Source organism: Hylobates moloch, unplaced genomic scaffold, assembly GCF_009828535.3.
Source record: "Hylobates moloch isolate HMO894 unplaced genomic scaffold, HMol_V3 SCAFFOLD_7, whole genome shotgun sequence".
NCBI lineage: Eukaryota > Metazoa > Chordata > Mammalia > Primates > Hylobatidae > Hylobates > Hylobates moloch.
In genome coordinates, this window is record NW_026652282.1 from 43,186,202 (window position 1) to 43,203,918 (window position 17,717).

General features: G+C 45.5%; 1 protein-coding gene and 1 pseudogene across 4 annotated transcripts; one reads left to right on the forward strand and one right to left on the reverse strand.

The window, feature by feature from the left end:
- Positions 1–2,601: 2,601 nt before the first annotated feature.
- On the reverse strand, positions 2,602–12,414 carry LOC116811283 (protein SSX4-like). Of its 4 annotated transcripts, XM_032756337.2 has the most exons (8): positions 12,316–12,414; positions 11,749–11,837; positions 11,199–11,313; positions 10,431–10,526; positions 8,527–8,576; positions 6,410–6,545; positions 3,967–4,071; positions 2,602–3,182 (listed from the first exon to the last, which is right to left on the reverse strand). In XM_032756337.2, the coding sequence occupies exons 2-7, from the start codon at positions 11,815–11,817 to the stop codon at positions 3,971–3,973; spliced, it is 567 nt and encodes a 188-aa protein (XP_032612228.1). In that variant the 5' UTR covers positions 11,818–11,837; positions 12,316–12,414; the 3' UTR covers positions 2,602–3,182; positions 3,967–3,970. The 4 variants fall into 4 exon arrangements, with proteins under 4 accessions (XP_032612228.1, XP_032612227.1, XP_032612226.1 ...); XM_032756336.1 differs by lacking the exons at positions 2,602–3,182; positions 12,316–12,414 and adding an exon at positions 4,835–4,915 and having other exon boundaries at positions 3,971–4,068; positions 11,749–11,817; XM_032756335.1 differs by lacking the exons at positions 2,602–3,182; positions 12,316–12,414 and adding an exon at positions 4,761–4,915 and having other exon boundaries at positions 4,012–4,071; positions 11,749–11,817.
- LOC116811062 (ornithine aminotransferase, mitochondrial-like) lies at positions 12,287–15,089 on the forward strand (annotated as a pseudogene).
- The last annotated feature ends 2,628 nt before the right edge of the window (positions 15,090–17,717 follow it).

A 17,717-nucleotide genomic window follows, 5' to 3' on the forward strand; every position in this document is an offset into this window, starting at 1 on the left:
AGAGACGGGGGTTTCACCCTACTGGCCAGGCTGGTCTCAAACTCCTGACATCAAGTGATCTGCCTGCCTCAGCCTCCCAAAGTGCTGGCATTACAGCGTGAGTCACTGTGCCCGACCAGGAGATGCTCTTTGTAACAAAGCCTCTGAAAAACTCCATACCCTGAATCAAAAAAAAACACAGAGCAGGAAACGGCCTTAGGATAATCATCATGTAGGTTAATTTAAAAGTTCAGATTCGCCTCCAACACCACAGACAGATTGGCTGGCAGTAGCCACTTTTGCCTCTAAGATGAAACTCTGATAATTGTTCATTAAAGAAAGTGAAGACCTGGCGAGGTGGCTCACACTTGCCATCCCAGCACTTTGGGAGGCTGAGGCAGGAAGATTGCCTGAGGTCAGGAGATCGAGACCAGCCTGGGCTACATAGTGGATGCCGTCTCTACCAAAAATAAAATATTAGCTGGGTGTGGTGGCGTGTGCCTGTAGTCCCAGCTAGTTCGGAAGCTGAAGCGGGTGAATCCCTTAAGCCTAGGAGCTCGAGGCTGCAGTGAGCTGTAATTGCATCACTGCACTCCAGCCTGGGAGACAGACTGTGATCCTGTCTCAAAAATAACACAAAAAATTAATGTATCAGAACTTGGTGCAACTTCAGCCCTTTACAGTAATAACCGAGGAGAAAAACACATTTGTGGAGAGGGGACCATATTCACTCTTTATCCATGATAGACAGATAGTCAGGAGCTTTATATACCCAAGGAACCTAAGAAATAATGTTCCCTGTCATAACTTACAATCTTCCAGCCACCCTTCCTGGCACCTGTCTTGTGGGCTGCGGGACCCAACTTATGGATCCCATCTTCCCAGGGAGAAAGAAAAATAAAATCCTTCATTATCTCTTTTGGGGTATGCTCTCCTCTATTTGCATGGAGGATAAGGCTCTCAATATCTAGTAGCCGAATGTTACATTTGTGTAATATAGAACTACACTGGGATAAAATAGAATTTGTTTCCTCTGAGACACAGGTAGAGGTACGTCCACACTGACCTGGGTGGCAGCCACCTCTTCCTGCAGTGCCAGGCAGGGCATGCTCGCAGATCTGGGGAAGCTCTACTGCTCCCGGAGGCCCACAACCTCCGTCCTGGCACCCTCTCCCTCTGGTGGCTGTGACAGCCCCCACTTGGCCTTGGATCTCCCCTGCTTCTTTGCCTGCCCCTCTTCTGCCCACCCTGCATATCTCTGTCTCCCACTGTCCCGGCTGTGACCACGACTGCCTCTCCCTCCCTGCACTCTCTCTCTCCTGGGGCTGCTTGTCTTGGGAAAATGAACCCGCAACCTCTACCTTGTGACTGGGGACAGAAGCCGGGGCTTGTTGAATTCTCCCTCCCTCCACCACACACGCCTGTCCTCCTTAATGTTTCTGAAGTCAGTGAGCTCCAAACTCAGCCCCTCCTGCACCTGCCAGCTGTGGGACCTCAGACAAGATGCCTACCATCTGTCTGGGACTCCATCTCTCATCTAATATATAAGCATAAAGATGATAGTGTCCTCCTTCCAAGGCTGGGGAGAAGCGGGAGGCCTTGATGTCTCCATTCACACACAATCACACACAATGGTTTGTTCGAAAATAGACTCCCATCTGTGCTCCCCTTCCGCAGACCTGTTTCCCCTCCACACTGTGCAATGGTACATGTGAGAAAGAACTGGCCCCTTCCGAAATCATCGTCCCCACCCCAGCCCCAGGCCCTTGGTTGGTGAGACCCTTGATGGGCAGTCTCATGCTTCTGTCCAGGGGACTTTCCTACCATTGCTCCCCTGCATGGAGACTGAGTGGACTCTTCTGTTCCCTGACCATCACGGTCTACAGTGCACGCATCTTCCTCATTCCTCCACGTTCCCCAGATGACGATTTCATCTGTGTCTCCTCCCACATACTCCCCAATGAACTGTCCCAGCCCTTGAACTTGAAAATCGTTCAGAGAGCAAAGGCCCAGATGCCCAACCTCCTGCTGCAGTATCCTGCTCCAGGACTGAAGTGTATAGTCTCTATCAAAATAAAAACTGGAGGCCAGGTGCAGTGGCTCACTCCTGTAATCCCAGCACTTTAGGAGGCCAAGGTGGGAGGATTGCTTGGGCCCAGGAGTTGGAGACCAGCCTGGGTAATATAGCGAGACTTTCTTGACAAAACCTAAAAAAATTAGTGGGTCATGATGGTGCGTGGCTGTAGTCACAGCTTCTCTGGAGGCTGAGGTGGGAGGATCCCTTGAGCCCACAAGTTCAAGGCTGCATTAAGCTATGATCGTGCCACTGCACTCTAGCCTGGACAGAGCAAGACCCCACGTCTAGAAGAAACAAAGAAACGAACAATACCAACGACTGGAAATATCCTCCTCTAGAATGGTGGTCAGGAACATCTGTCTGCCTTGTTCCCTGATGTCTCTCCAGCACCTCGAACAGGGCTCAGCACTAGTACACACTCATTAGTTTTTTGTTGAATAAATGCCTCCTTTGACACAGCAATTCCACTTCTAAGAATCTTTCCTAAAGAAATATTCACACACGTGCACAGAGCTGTGTGCGCAATAATGAGAGGGGCAAACAACTGGGGAACGTTTGCAAAGGTTTATTAACTGTCAGTGACGGACAGAGGGGAATCGGATGAGGGCAGTACATGCTGAACAGGAAACAGAGTGAGGGAGGCTTGACCAGGACGCGTGGCAATGGAGAAAAGCAGATGGGAGATGCTTATACTGGTACTTGTGTGTGTGCGCGTGTGTGGTGTGTGTGTAAATGCAGAGGAAAAAATCTGAAATTAAACACTCAGACCGCCCCTCAGCAGTCACATCTGGGGAGAGAGGAGGGTAGTGCTGTTCTATGGAGAGAATACCTGACTATACTTGTTTTCTGAGGTAGGTGCATGGATACACAAACCGAAATATGCTTTAAGCATGTCTTGCTCATCAATGAAAATGCTAATATCTAACAGAATGGCACACTGTAAGAAAATACAACGGAAACGCCAACATCGAACTCTTGTCACACTAAGAAAAATGACGCCCAACTTTTCACTGTTGTGAACACTTGCTTTCACTTGCTGATGACGAGGGATCCGCAGCCATGCCCATGTTCGTGAAAGGTCACCACGTTCTGCTTCTCATCATGGGCATGTGTCATATCCCTGAGGCTGAGGCAAGAAGAGAGAAGGAAAGTAAGTGGCAGCGAGTTCCCACTGCCTGATAACTCAAACTCAACTCCTCCTGACCTGCAGACCCTGCACACTCTGATTCTGCCCTATCTCAGGACCTGCACACACCTTCCACGGTTCCTCGAAGTGAACCATCTGTTCATGCCACAGTGACTTCCTCGCCTGGGTTATCAATTCCTAGGCTGGAGGAAAGTGTGGCCCGCATATCAGGGCTGACCTGGGGTTTGGGAACCCACAGCATCCTGGGTAGGGAGCAACCTTGGATATACAGGGCAGGGAGTAGAAAGAGCATGGGAAATTGGCCGGGCATGGTGGCTCATGCCTGTAAACCCAGCACTTTGGGAGGCCGAGGCAGGTGGATCACGAGGTCAGGAGTTCAAGACCAGCCTGACCAACATGGTGAAACCCCGTCTCTACTAAAAATACAAAAATTACCCTGGTGTGGTGATGTGCACCTGTAATCCCAGCTACTCAGGAGGCTGAGGCAGGAGAATTGCTTGAACCTGAGAGGCACAAGTTGCAGTGAGCTGAGATCGTGCCACTACACTCCAGCGTGGGCGACAGAGCAAGACTCCCTCTCAAAAAGGAAAAAAAAAATAGAAAGAAAGAGCATGGGAAATCTCATCATTCAGCCTCAGTGCTGTACCCTAGCAAATTATGAGAAGGGAATGATTTGGGGAATGAGTGAGAAGATGGGATACCAGTACCATAACAGAATAGCACATCTGCAGGGATGTGGGGGGTGAGCCGAAGGTTCACTCACGGAGTTACTCGTCACCTTCCTCAGGGTCGCTGATCTCTTCATAAATCACCACCTGCTTTCTCTCACGCAGTCTGTGGGTCCAGGCATGTTCCCCCCTTTTGGCTCCTATGATGGAGAAGAGTTGGAAAATGAGGGTTGGGTAGATTGGAGAGTGTTAGGCTCTGTTTTCTCAAAAGAAGGAGATGCCTCCCCCCTCCCAAGTGCCCCGGACCTTCTTTATCCAGTTTTTCACATTCCCTGGTTTAGAGAGGCTGAGACCTTAGATCCACACCAATGCAGGCCAAATGCCAATTAAAATTTTAGCTTCTGGCTCCTTCCATTGTCAGGTTAAATTCTCAACCTCTTCACTTACGGGAACATTCACCGATACCTCCTTTCATTCGGCATGTATTTGTTAAGGGCACACAGGCATACCTTGTTTTGTTGCACTTCATTTTTATAGTGCTTCACAGATACTGCAATTTTTGGGGGGAATTCTCACCAATTTTATACTTTTCCATTATTAGCATATCTGTTATAGTGATCTGTCATTAGTGAGTTTTGATATTATTATTGCAATTGTTTTGTTGTTCTTTAGTCTTTTAAAATAATTTTTGTTTTTTATGTTAGCGGGTACACAGTAGGTGTATATACTTATGGGGTACGTGACATGTTTTGATAGACGCATGCAATGCGTAATAATCACATCATGGAAAATAGGGTATCCATCCCCTCAAACATTTATCCTTGTGTTACAAACAATCCATTTACACTCTTTTTGGTTTTTTTAAATGTATGGTTAAGTTATTATTGACTATAATCATCCTGTTGTATGTAATTGCTTTTGGGGTACCATGAACTGCACCCATAGAAGATGACAAACTTAATCGATTAATGTTGTGTGTGTTCTGACTGCTCCATCGATGAGCTCTTCCCCATCTCTTCTCCTTTTCTTGGGCCTCCCTATTTCCTGAGACACAACAACACTGAAATTAGGACGATTAAGAACCCTACAATGGCCGCTAAGTGTTCAAATGAACGGAAGAGTCGCATGTCTCTCACTTTAAATCAGAAGCTAGAAATGGCTAAGCTTAGTGAGGAAGCATGCTGAAAGCCAAGACAGGCTGAAAGCTTGACCTCTTGCACCAGCCAAGCTGTGAATGCAAAGGAAAAATTCTTGAAGGAAATAATAATACTAATACTCCAGTGAACACACGAAGAAGAAAGCAAAACTGCCTTACTGCTCAAATAGAGGAAGTTCGAGTGGTCAGGATAGAACATGAAACCAGCCACAACATTCCCATAAGCCAAAGTCTAATTCAGAGCAAGACCGGAACTCTCTTCCAGTCCATGAAAGCTGAGAGAGGTGAAGAAGCTGCAGGAGAAACGTGTGAAGCTAGCAGAGGGTGGTTCATGAGGTTTAAGGAAAGAAGCCGTCTCCATATCATAAAAGTGCAAGGTGAAGCAGCAAACCCTGATGGAGAAGCTGCAGCACGTTATCCAGAAGATCTAGCTAAGATCACTGATGAAGGTGGTACACTAAACAACAGATTTTCAATGTAGATAAACTAGCCTTCTATTGGAAGCAGATGCCATCTAGGACTTTCATAGCTAGAGAAGATTGACTCCAACTTTGAAAGAAGTTCTCCTGTGGGTAAAATGCTGTCCAATAGCATCACATACTACAGAGAAACCCTTCATGAAAGGGAGAGCTAATCGATGTGGCAAATTTCACTATTGTGTTCTTTTAAGAAACTGCCACAGCCACTCCAGCCTTCAGCAGCCACCACCTTGATCAGCCAGCAGCCATCACCACCCAGGCAAGAGTCTCCACCAGCAAAAAGAGTGACTCACTGAAGGCTCAGAGGATTGTTAGCATTTTTTATCGATGTATGATTTTAAAATCAAGGTATGTACATTTTTAGACATTACGCTATCGCACACTTAGTAGACTGCAGTATAGTGTAAACATAATGTTTGTATGCACTGCAAAACAAAAAAACAATGTGTGTGACTCACTTTATTGCAGTGGTCTGGAACCGAACCTGCAATATCTCTGAAGTACACCTGTACTGGGTAACAGGCACTGAGCTGAGTAAGATACGATCCCAGGTTATCACAGATAGAATCGCCTGAGCACCGTTCATGTCATCAGGCCTTCTAGATTAAATTTAATGCCTCCAAACAATTTACAAACTATGATTCTTTATTTCCATCTTATGGACTAGGAATCTGGAGCTGAGAAAATTTGGAAGACTTGCCCCAAGTCACGTGGTTTTTCTATGGATGAGAACTCCAGTCTGTGTCTCTGGAGGTCACGTCTAATATCTCATCTGGAGCTGGGCGAGCTCCTCAGCCCAGCCTGGACCCGGGCTTGTCTGGGATCCATGCCACACACCCAGTCCACACACCTGAACATCGCCAGGGAAGCCAGAGGGGTTGTTCCCGCATTCTTTCCTCTTACCAGATGTCTCGTGAATCTTCTCAGAGGTAGTTGGATTTCCCGGGGGGCACAGCTGTTTCCCATGGTTCTGTGGGGCAGATGCTTCTGACACTCCCTTCCAACCACTTCCTTCCTCTGCTGGGTTCTCGGGGGTGATCTTTATAATGTGAAGGTCACAGATAAACAGTATGAGTGACATTTCTATAGTGCTTTAGAGCTTACAAAGGGTCTTCACATGCATTACCTTAATCAATGTTCTCAACAACGCTGGGAGAGTTACACTTGCCTAAATTAGGAGAAACCTGGGAGGTTAGAAGGGAAAGGAATGGCCTAAATGAATGGGCTTTCCAGGGCTAGAATGCTTATCTTCACACTCTTTTAAGACTCACATTCTTGCAAAAAGCAAAAGTCTCCATTTAATTCAGAGTTTGGTATACGGAAGATTTGGAGAATAGCATTCTAAGATTCACAAGGTCTAGAAAAGAAAGAGCTTCTATAAAATACAAGGGATCCCATATAAGCTGGTAGACAGCTGCTGGGAGAGTAAATGTAAAAACATAGAGAGGGGATAAAACACTGCTGGGAAAGTTGGTGTGGGGAGATGAATACAGGGACAGGAGAGGTAAAGAAGTGGTTTGCTGAAATTAAACTAGGCAGCAAAGAAAGCAGTACCAGACATGGCATATCACCCTACTGAGGCACCAACATTGAATGTGGAATTCAGTGAGGTGGTACCCTTACCAATTCTGGTTGCATTGGGATGTGTCACTGATCAACAATCTTAAGCTACTTTTTTTTCCTTTTTTTTTTTTTTTCTGACACGGAGTCTTGCTCTGTTGCCAGGCTTGAGTGCAGTGGCGCGATCTCAGCTCACTGTAACCTCCGTCTCCCAGGTTCAACCATTCTCCTTCCTCAGCCTCCAGAGTAGCTGGGACTACAGGCAGGCTCTAACACGCGCCATTAAGTTTTCTATTTTTAGTAGAGACGAGGTTTCACCATGTCGGGCAGGATGGTCTCGATCTCGTCACCTCGTGATCCACCTGCCTCAGCCTCCCAAAGTGCTGGGATTACAGTCGTGAGACACTGCGCCCGGCCCTTAAGCTATTTTTATTCAGCTTCCTCACTTACGAAATAGTCAACAATACATATAAAATAGGCTAAGGGAAAGTGCTCTCTGAGCTTGTAAACACTGTTTAAATGTAGTAATAATAAAAAAGTAATACTTTTCATGATTCTTCTTTGAATTTGGTCTCCACACTGGCAACCCAACTCCTGGATCCCTTTACCCTCCAAACAGAGTTGAATCTGCACTTGTGGGATCACTCATTCAGGGGCCTCCGAGGGATCCCCTGAGCTGGGAGCGGGGCTTCCCGGATGCCCCAGGTACACACAAGGCCATCAAGGAGCTCACAGTAGGGAGGGGCCAACAGTCAAAGTGATTCCTAAGCCATGCAAGTGGCCCCAGTAACAGAGCAGAGGCCAGCTGGTCCTTCCTGTTGCGAGAGTGGGTGTCTCAATGGAAGCACCAGCAGACCCTATGGGGTAAAGCCCTAGTGAGCAACATCTGAAGTTCATAAACAAATGCAAACGTGAATGAGCTTTAAATGGCTTGGAGCTCTGGATTAGACTACCACTGCCACTGCGCCCCAGGAAAATTCTGTAACATCTCTGTACCCCGATAGCCTCATTTTATTATTATGTTGCTGATAGCTATGATCTAAAACATGAACTATGATCCTTTACTTCCATTTCATGGACCAGGAATCTGGAGCTCAGAGAACTTAGAAGATCTGCGCCAAGTTACATGGCTTTTATATGGGTGACAATTGCAGTGTGTGGCTCGATAGTATTTGGAGATAGTAATAGAAACATCGTCATAGAGGTCTTCTTAAGGATTAAATAAATTAACCCATGTGAACTGCTTAAAATAGTAATCTGGCATCACTATGAAAACCAAAGAAGTATTAAGGATCACAGCTGTTAATATTATCAAGCTGTCGGTGCTACATAAGTTGTTGTGATAGACATGGGGAGAAGGAGGCAGTGAGGACATTTTTTATATTCTCCCACTCTTAGCAGTGCTCGCATCCGTGGAGGGACAAAGGTTCTCTGGTCCTTTAGATTTGAGAGATACACACCTTCGGGAAGATTCTCTGGAGCCTGCCGAAAGTCGTCTGAGGACGTTCAACTGAAAGAGAATACATCAGAATTTTTCTTTGTTGGTAAACATTTCCAAACTCTAGAGAGACTTTTGTCGCATGAGGGCACTCTGCAGCAGAGGTTACGAGTCCACTCATTGATGAGGAGTTATTTGAGATTTGCTTCTGAATTACGCTTTGTAATGGTTGGTGCATTTATCTGTGGCTTCAATTCAGAATTTTCCATCTCATGGTTTATCACGTGGGTATTAAACCCCATCACAGCCTCATCTTATTCCATTACATATCTTTTACTTTTTCCCAAATAGTTAAATTGACTGGGAATCTAAACTGTAATCACTCAAGATGTGCAACAACTAAAAATCACTGTACACTTAAAATGCATGAATCTTATGGTATGTCAATTAAGCTGTTAAATGTGTGATGAACCATCGATGATTTAGTCCAGTGGCTCTGAAATATTTTCAGTATAAATATTTGACACTCATTTAATGTCAAAAACTTGGCAGATACTCAAGCACTGGATTGTCAGACCTCTTATAGTGATTGTGGGAGATTGTAGAATCTGGCCTGTTTAGTTGGGAAGTAACAGGTCTATTGGAGACAGTTTGGACATTCTGACCTTGTCTTATAACTGTGTTCTCAGAGCAGAAGAGCAAGTAAACACATACATCCCCTTTATATTCCTGAAATGCACAAAGATCTCTACGCAAAACTTGCCTTTTATTCACCCTATGTTATCTCTGCTCACTGAGAAGTGGGAAAGCTCTCTGTGTGTTGGATGAGGGATCACTCTTTCAAACTCTCTTCCAAGCTCATCATGGAGAATTGGGGTTGCTGGGGAATGTGAGGACTATTTGGTTTTGATAAAATACAGAGAAACAGCGATCTTTATCACATAATGTGTTCATCACCCTCACTCCTAAGATACCTATCTAATACCTACATGCTGTTAATGAAACAAACTCTGGAAGTTTTTGGCGGATCTACAGTTTTAACATTTTCTTTTTTTTTTTCACTTTTAACATTTTCTTAAATGTCCTTTGATTCGTTAACAGTGCTTAGGAAGAACAACATGTCATGTAAAAAAGAAATATTTCAAAAACAGAGAAAAGTATGGGGAACAAAATTGAGCACAGTCGGGTCTCAACATTACCCCACAGTTATCTTAGATCTGATTTATTTATTCAGAATATTAGCAATAGTATAAACAGTCCAGGAGTGGTAGCTCACGCTTATAATCCCAGAACTTTGGGAGGCTGAGGCGAGTGGATCACCTGAGGTCAGGTAGTTTGAGGCCAGACTGGCCAACATGGTGAAACCCCGTCTCTACCAAAAATACAAAAATTACCTGGGTGTGGGGGCGAGCGCCTGTAATCCCAGCTACTCGGGAGGCTGAGGCAGGAGAATCACTTGAACCTGGGAGGTGCAAGTTGCAGTGAGCTCAGATTTTGCTATTGCACTCCAGGCTGGGTGACAAGAGCGAAATTCTGTCTCAAAAAAAAAATAACAATAACAAAAAACACAAAACACACTATCGACAAGTCACAGCTGAAGCTGTCTGTGCAGCACTCATCAATCCCTGCCCTCCCTCCCTCCTCCACTTACAGCCAGTCACCTTAATTTGATGGCTTTTTATTCACATTCATGTTTGTATACATTTACCATTTACTTATTATCCATAAAAATATATTTTCTTGTTTTGCATGTTTTAGAATTTTATGTGATTGGCCTCTGTAGTTAACTTTCTGCATGCAATTTTTTTTTCCACTCAGCCCTGATGTGTGTGAGGGAACAAATGCCTGAGGATCTTTCCCAGGTAGCTGAGCTGAAAAGCAATTGGGCTTGAGGAGACCCTTTCCAGCCCCTTCCCATCTACTCACCCTGATTCCTGTGGTTTTGATCATTATAAAAATCATTCCCTTGGAAGTCTGCAGCCCGTTTGCTACACATGAAAGGCGGGAGGCTGACCTTGAAACCTAGAAAGGAGCAAAATGTTTATTTCTTAAGAGACAAGCTTAGGCCTGGCACAGTGGCTCATGTCTGTAGTACCAGCCCTTTGGGAGGCTGAGGCTGGAGGATTGCTTGAGGCGAGGCGCTCAACACTAGCCTGGGCAACATAGAGAGACCCACATATCTACAAAATATAAAATAAAATTAGTTGGGCATAGTGGCACGTGCCTGTAGCCTCAGCTACTCCATAGCTGGGCAGGAGGATTGCTAGAGCCCAGGAGTTTGAGGCTGCAGTGAGCTGTGATTGCACTACTGCACTCTAGCCTAGGTGACAGAGTGAGACTCTGACTAAAAAAAAAAAAAAAAGAGAGAGAGAGAGAGACAAGCCAAGAGAAGGAAGGGAGGGTGTGTGTGTTGGGTGGGGGGTGCCGGGATGCCACAGAGACAGTTGGGCTCATCAGAAAAGACGCCTATGGGAGAGAAACGTGCAGGATCCAGGTATGAGCTCCACTGCGGCCAGTCCCTGCCCTCAGCCCTGACAGGATACAGAAGACGAGAACACCCAGAAGCTGCCTTGTGATTTTTCCCTGCACAAAAGGAAAATGTGGGGTACTTTCTGCAGCCTAAGAAGTAGCCAAAGCAGGAAAAGGGATGCTCATGTGTCCCCAGACTTGTCTGTTCCTAGAACTTTCTGTTACCTAGTTTAGTCATGGCCTCATAGTTTAGCTTCATATACACATAGATGATTTTCTCCGAGGATTTCATCTTTTCCCACTCGTTCTTAGAGAAGTATTTGGCAATATCATCGAAGGCCTGGGAAAAAAAAAAGGAATTCTGGCAGGACTCAGCTAGGCATGTCTGCCATTCAGCTAGAGCCGCTTCCTGTGTGCTGGATCTGGGAAGTGGGGATGATAATCCTTCCTGGTTGACGCCATGGCTAACTGACAGAACATGAGGGAACTTCCCTAGCTTCTCCCTTGCCACACAGTAGGGCTTTAATGCTGCTGGCTGGCTCTCTTCCCACCTTCCAGAATGGAGTGGGAGTCACCAAATGAAGTGCAAGGGTCAGAGACTTGTCTCCAGGGATGCTAGGTGATGACAGAGCGAGGGTGGGAGGCTCCCAAGGATGCAGATCTCCCCCGAGACCCTGCTCCTTGTCTCCAGTACCTCTGTCCTCCCCTCCTCAGAAACCTGGTCACCCCACACTGTCCCCTGGGCCACTACTCTGCCCCCTCCAGGTCACCTCACCTTTCGTAACTTATCTGATATTTGAGCATCATCCCTGGGTCTGCTTGCAAAGGCGTCGTCTCCATTCATGGCACTGGGAGCAGTCTCACCTGCAAGAGAAACAGCCTGAGTCTTTCCAGCCTCAGGACCTCTGGTGCTCTGGGCCGGGTGGTGCACGCCTGTAGTCCGGGGCTGAGGCGAGAGGATCGCTTGAGCCCAGGAGGAATGATTTGAGTGAGCTTTTTTTTTTTTTTTTGAACAGGGTCTTGCTCTGTTGCCCAGGCTGTGTTGCAGTGGCACGATCGTGGCTCACTGCAATCTCCACCTCCCGGGTTCAAGTGATCCACCACCTGTGGCCTCCAAAGTGCTGGGATTACAAGCGTGAGCCACCACGCCCAGCCCAGATTTCTTAAGTTACTACAGAGCTCCTAGGAAAAATCCCATACCTGAAAAAGTTAGAAACTGACAGGAAGGATTTGAGATGGCGACCTGCCTCACATAAATACATTATTAAAATTAGATAAGAAATGCACCACGGGGGAGGGGAGGGGTAGGAAGAATGGAAAGAGAAAATCAGCGCATGCTTACCCTGATTGTGGAAGAATCAAAAGAGCCAATCAGAGTGTGTGTACTCTGAACTTAAAGTAGCCAATCCAAGGGGACGCTTTCGGCGGGAAAATCAGAGTCTCCGCCCCCGCCCCCCCTTTGAGAAGGTTCTGTCCCTAGAGCCTGGACTGACAGAAGCCACATCAGCTTTGCTTGTTCCGCCTAGTGTTCTGACTTCTAATTGGCCAGATGGAGTTCACTAACTGCCCTGATTGGTCCATCATCCTTGGGCAGTGACATTGCAGACTATTGTCGCCTCCTCCAGCCACACTTCATGCGACAAAGTGGATGGTCCTCAGGCGCCATCAGGAGATTTTGAACTCTCTGAAGACCGTCCCTGGATCTTGGGTTAAACATCTGTATTCTAGTCTGAACCGTGGGAAGAAAACAACAGTCGATCTGTGATTTTTCTCTTTGAAAGACACAATGTTTTCCAAACTAGCACATTTGTGGAGGTTGGCTGTACTTAGCGTGGAGTTCATTCTTCAGTGGCTTCTACATCTGTTGGAACTAAAAAAACAGTCCAAGGCCCTCCAACCTCTGATTGCATTTTTGGAAGGGAATCTAAGTAAGGTGCGCACAATTACCATCCTTTACCTGTAGCCCTGGAGAGAGGAAAATGTATTTACTTATGGGATGTGATTGTGGTATTGGTTACATCTGCCTTGGCCAATCCTCCCGTCTCGGTCTCGGGACTACAGGCATGCACCACCCTGCCCAGGTTGTGTTTTGTTTTGTTTTGTTTTGTTTTGTTTTGTTTTAGTTGAAACCGGGTTTCTCTATGTTGGCCAGGCTGGCCTCAACCTCCTGGGCTCAAGGGATCCTCCCGCCTCCTCAGCCTGGGGACTACAGGCATGCACCACCCTGCCCACGGTATTTTTTTTGTTTTTCAGTAGAAACCGGGTTTTGCTATGTTGCACAGACTGGCCTCAACCTCCTGGGCTCAAGCCAATGCTTCCGCCTCGGCCTCAGGACTACAGGCGTGTGCCATTCTGCCCTGATAATTTTTTTTAGGAGAGACAGGCTTTTGCTATGTTGACCAGGCTGCTATCGACCTTCTGGGCTCAAGCAATCCTCCCACCTCAGCCTGGGAACTACAGGGGTGAGCTACCCCGCCCACGCTATTTTTTGTTGTTCTTGTTGTTAGTAGAAATGGGGTTTCACCATGTTGGCCAGGCTGGCCTTGACCTCCTGGGCTCAAGCAATCCTCCTGCCTCGGCCTCGGGACCATCGGCACACACCACCCAGCCCCCACTAATGTTTTTAATTTTTCTGGTAGAGACAGTTTCGCTGTGTGGTCCAGGCTGGTCTCCACCTCCTGGGCTCAAGTGATCCTCCTGCCTTGGCCTCGGGATTGCAGGCCTGCACCACCTTGCCTTTTGCTATGTTTCCCAGGCTGGTGTCGATCTCCTGGGTTCACTCAATGATTTGAACCCGGGAAGGGGAGGTTGCATTGAGCTGAGATCTCACCACTGCACTCCAGCCTGGGCGATGGAGAAAAACTATCGAAAAGAAAAGGAAGGGAAGGGAGAAGGGATGGGAGAAGGGAAGGGAGAAGGGAAGCAAAAGGAGAAGGGAAAGGAAGGGAAGGGAGGACGGAAGGGAAGAAGGAAGGGGAGAAAGGGAAGGGAAGACGGGAAGGGAAGACAGGAAGGGAGGATGGGAAGGGAAGAAGGGAAGAGAAGAAGGAAGGGAAGGAAAGGGAAGGAAAGGGAAGAAGGAAGGGAAGGGAAGAAGGAAGGGAGGAAAAAAAGAAGAAAGGGAAGAAGAAGGGAAAAAGAGGAAGGAAAGAAAGAAAGAAAGAAAGACCAGCTGAATCTCCGTAAGAACAGTAAGCTTTGTGATATTTTAACTTACCCTCGTCCCATCTCATGATCCCAGCTTGGTTCTGTTTATTGTTGATGAAATACAGACAGGAGTGGCCGGAACTGGTAGATGGCTGGCTGTTGATCATCAAAATGTTAGGCCTGATATAGTCCTCCTTGGAAAGGCCCTTTCTAGGGGCTGATACTCTGTGTCTGTGGTGCTGTGGAATGATAACATAATGCTGACCATTAAGCCAAGGGAACATGGGTCCACATACCGTGGCAATCCACTAGGCTGCCAAGTGGACATCGCAGCCCTTGAAGTTTTAGAAGAAGAAAACCTTGCTGAAAATGCAGAAAAAATGGGTATTCTCTTGAGAAATGAACCCATGAAGCTATCTTCTGATGTTGTAACTGCTGTAAGAAGAAAATAATTATTTTATTTATGTATTCGTTTACTTAAGTCACAGGTTCACTCTGGTTGCCCAGGCTGGATTGCAATGGCGCGATCTTGGCTCACTGCAACCTCCGCCTCCTGGGTTCAAGTGATTCTCCTGCCTCAGCCTCCTGAGTAGTTAGGATTACAGGCACGCACCACTATGCCCAGCTAACTTTTGTATTTTTAGTAGAGATGGGGTTTCACCCTGTTGGCCAGACCGGTCTCGAACTGCTGACCTCAGGTGATCGATCACCCACCTTGGCCTCCCAAAGTGTTGGGATTACAGGTGTGAGCCACCGCACCAGGTGTGGAAAAGAATTATTAAACACTATTGTTATTAAAGAAACCAAAGATTGTGATGCTTGGAAAGTGTGTCTAAGACTTCGAGATAATGGACTTCTGGCCAAGCCAACCCATGGCGACACCATCAGGTTTCGCCTCCGCTGGTGGTCAAGGAGGATGAGATTCCAGGGTCAATTGTTATCATTAACAAGACCATCTTGTCTTCCTGAGGGTAGCAGCTGTTTTCAGTGGTCCCTGGGAGCCAGCTGGAGACAGGTGGTCCTGTAAAAGCTCTGCTCTTAATGTGGGCACATTCCACTCCATGTGTTTTCAAAACCTTTTTGTGGAATATATGTTTTTTTGCAGTTGATACATACTAGAACAACGTTTATGAACCTGCCCGTTGCTTTGTAACGTAAGTAAGAGAATTTAATGGCATCTATATTCAATGAATGTTTTGATGTGCATCTGTACTTTCTAAGGTAAAATGCATCTATGTATATTGACAGCCTTTAAATCACATCCTTCAGTATAATTTACATATGTTTTTATAATTTCCATGCTAGTCTAAATGTTTTTTATTTGAAAATGTTAGCTCTGGGGTATTACATAAATGGCTTCACCTTATAAAGTCAAATCATTGTTATCATTGAATTTTAGGAAGGATGAATGGTTAAGCATATATAAAATACTAATATTAAGTAAACTTCATGTTGGCCAACATCAGGATGTATTCTATGGATGTCATTATTTTCAATTAAGAATTAGTGTTTAAAATTCCTAAATTGTTTGAGTGCTTGATTATAATTTGTAAAAAAAGTTTAATATTTCTTTAAATTTAAAATAAAGCTTATATTTCAGAAAAAAAGAAAAGATACAGAACATGGCCAGGTGCAGTGGTTCACGCCTGTAATCCCAGCACATTGGTAGGCCAAGGTAGACAGATCACTTGAGGTCAGGAATTGGAGACCAGTCTGCCAAGATGGTGAAACCCCGTCTCTAATAAACATACAAAAATTAGCCAGGCGTGGTGGCACGTGCCTGTATACTCAGCTACATGGGAGTCTGAGACAGGTGAATGGCTCAAACCTGGGAGGCAGAGGTTGCAGTGAGCCGAGATCCCGCCACTGCATTCCAGACTGGGTGACAAAGTGAGACTCAGTCTTGGAATAAAATAAAAAAAGGTACAGACCATTTCCATCACCACAATGCCATCCCTTGTGCTACTCATTTTTAGTAATACTCACTCTCCTCCCATCCACCATCCCTAACCCCTGACAACCACTAATCTATTTTTCATTTCTACAATTTTATCTTTTCTACAATGCTGTACAAATGAAATCTCATAGTATATAACATTTTAGAGGCTTGTTTCACTCAGCATAATTCCCTGGAGATTCATCCAAGATATTAATATTTGTGTATCAATAGTTCATATTTTTGTTGTTGTTGTTGTTGAGATGGAGTCTCACTATGTCACCCAGGCTGGAGCGCAGTGGTGCGGTTTTGGCTCACTGCAACCTCTGCCTCCCGGATTTAAGCGATTCTCGTGCCTCAGCCTCCCAAGTAGCTGGGACTACAGGTGCATGCCACCACGCCCAGTTAACTTTTGTATTATTAGTAGAGACAGGGTTTCACCATATTATCCAGGCTGGTCTCGAACTCCTGACCTCATGATCTACTTGCCTCCTGACCTCATGATCTGCCTGCCTCGGCTTCCCAAAATACCGGGATTACAAGTGTGAGCCACCGTGCATGGCCAATGGTTCATTTTTATTACTGAGTAGTATTCCATGGTATGGATGTACCACAGTTTGACCATTCACCTATTGTAGGACATATTGATTATATCCGGCTATTTGGCTATTACAAGTAAAGCTGCTATGAACAATTATGTACGAGTTTCTGGATGGGGATAAATTTTAATTTCTCTGAAGTGTAATTGATGAATTGTATGGTCACTGCATGTTTAGTTTTATTAAGAAACTACCAAACTGCTTTCCAGAGTGGCTGTAAGATTTTACCTTCCCAGCAGCATTTTACTAGATGTCCAGTTTCTCTGCATCCTTTCCAGCATTTCGTATTGCCACAATGTCTTTTATTTTAGCTGTTGTAGTAAGTGTGTAGTGATGCCTCATTGTGGTCTTAATTTGCATCTAGTGAAGCAGATAAGTGTTGAACAGTCTTTCATGTGCTTATTTGCTTATTTCCTCTTCAGTGAAATGTATGTTCATATATTTTCATAATTTCCTAATTGAATTATTTGTTTGTTTGTTTTTACCGTTGTTTTGTTTTGTTTTGTTTTTGAGACAGAGTCTCGCTCTGCTACCGAGGCTGGAATGCAGTGGCATGATCTTGGCTCACTCCAACCTCTGCCTCCCAGGTTCAAGCGATTCTTGTGCCTCAGCCTCCCACGTAGCTGGGATTACAGGTGTGAACCATCTTGCCTAATTTTTGAATGTTTAGTAGAGATGGGTTTTGCCATGTTGCCCAGGCTGGTCTCAAACTCCTGGCCTCAAGGGATCTGCCCTCCGTCCACCTCGACCTCCCAAAGTGCTGGGATTACAAGCGTGAGCCACCACGCCTGGCATACCGTTGAGTTTTGAGAGTACTATACATATCCATTATATATTCTGGATGTGAGTCCTCTGTTGGATATGTGGTTTGCAAACATTTTCTCCCAGTTTACACCCTGTTTCTTCATCCTTTTAACATGGTTTCTACAGAGCAAAAGTTTTAAATTGGATGAAATCTAATTTTTTTTTCCTTATGGATTATGTTTTTTGAACCGTTCACTATGCCTAGATCTCAGACGTTTCTCCTACTCTTTCTTGTAAAAGTATTTTTAGTGTTATATT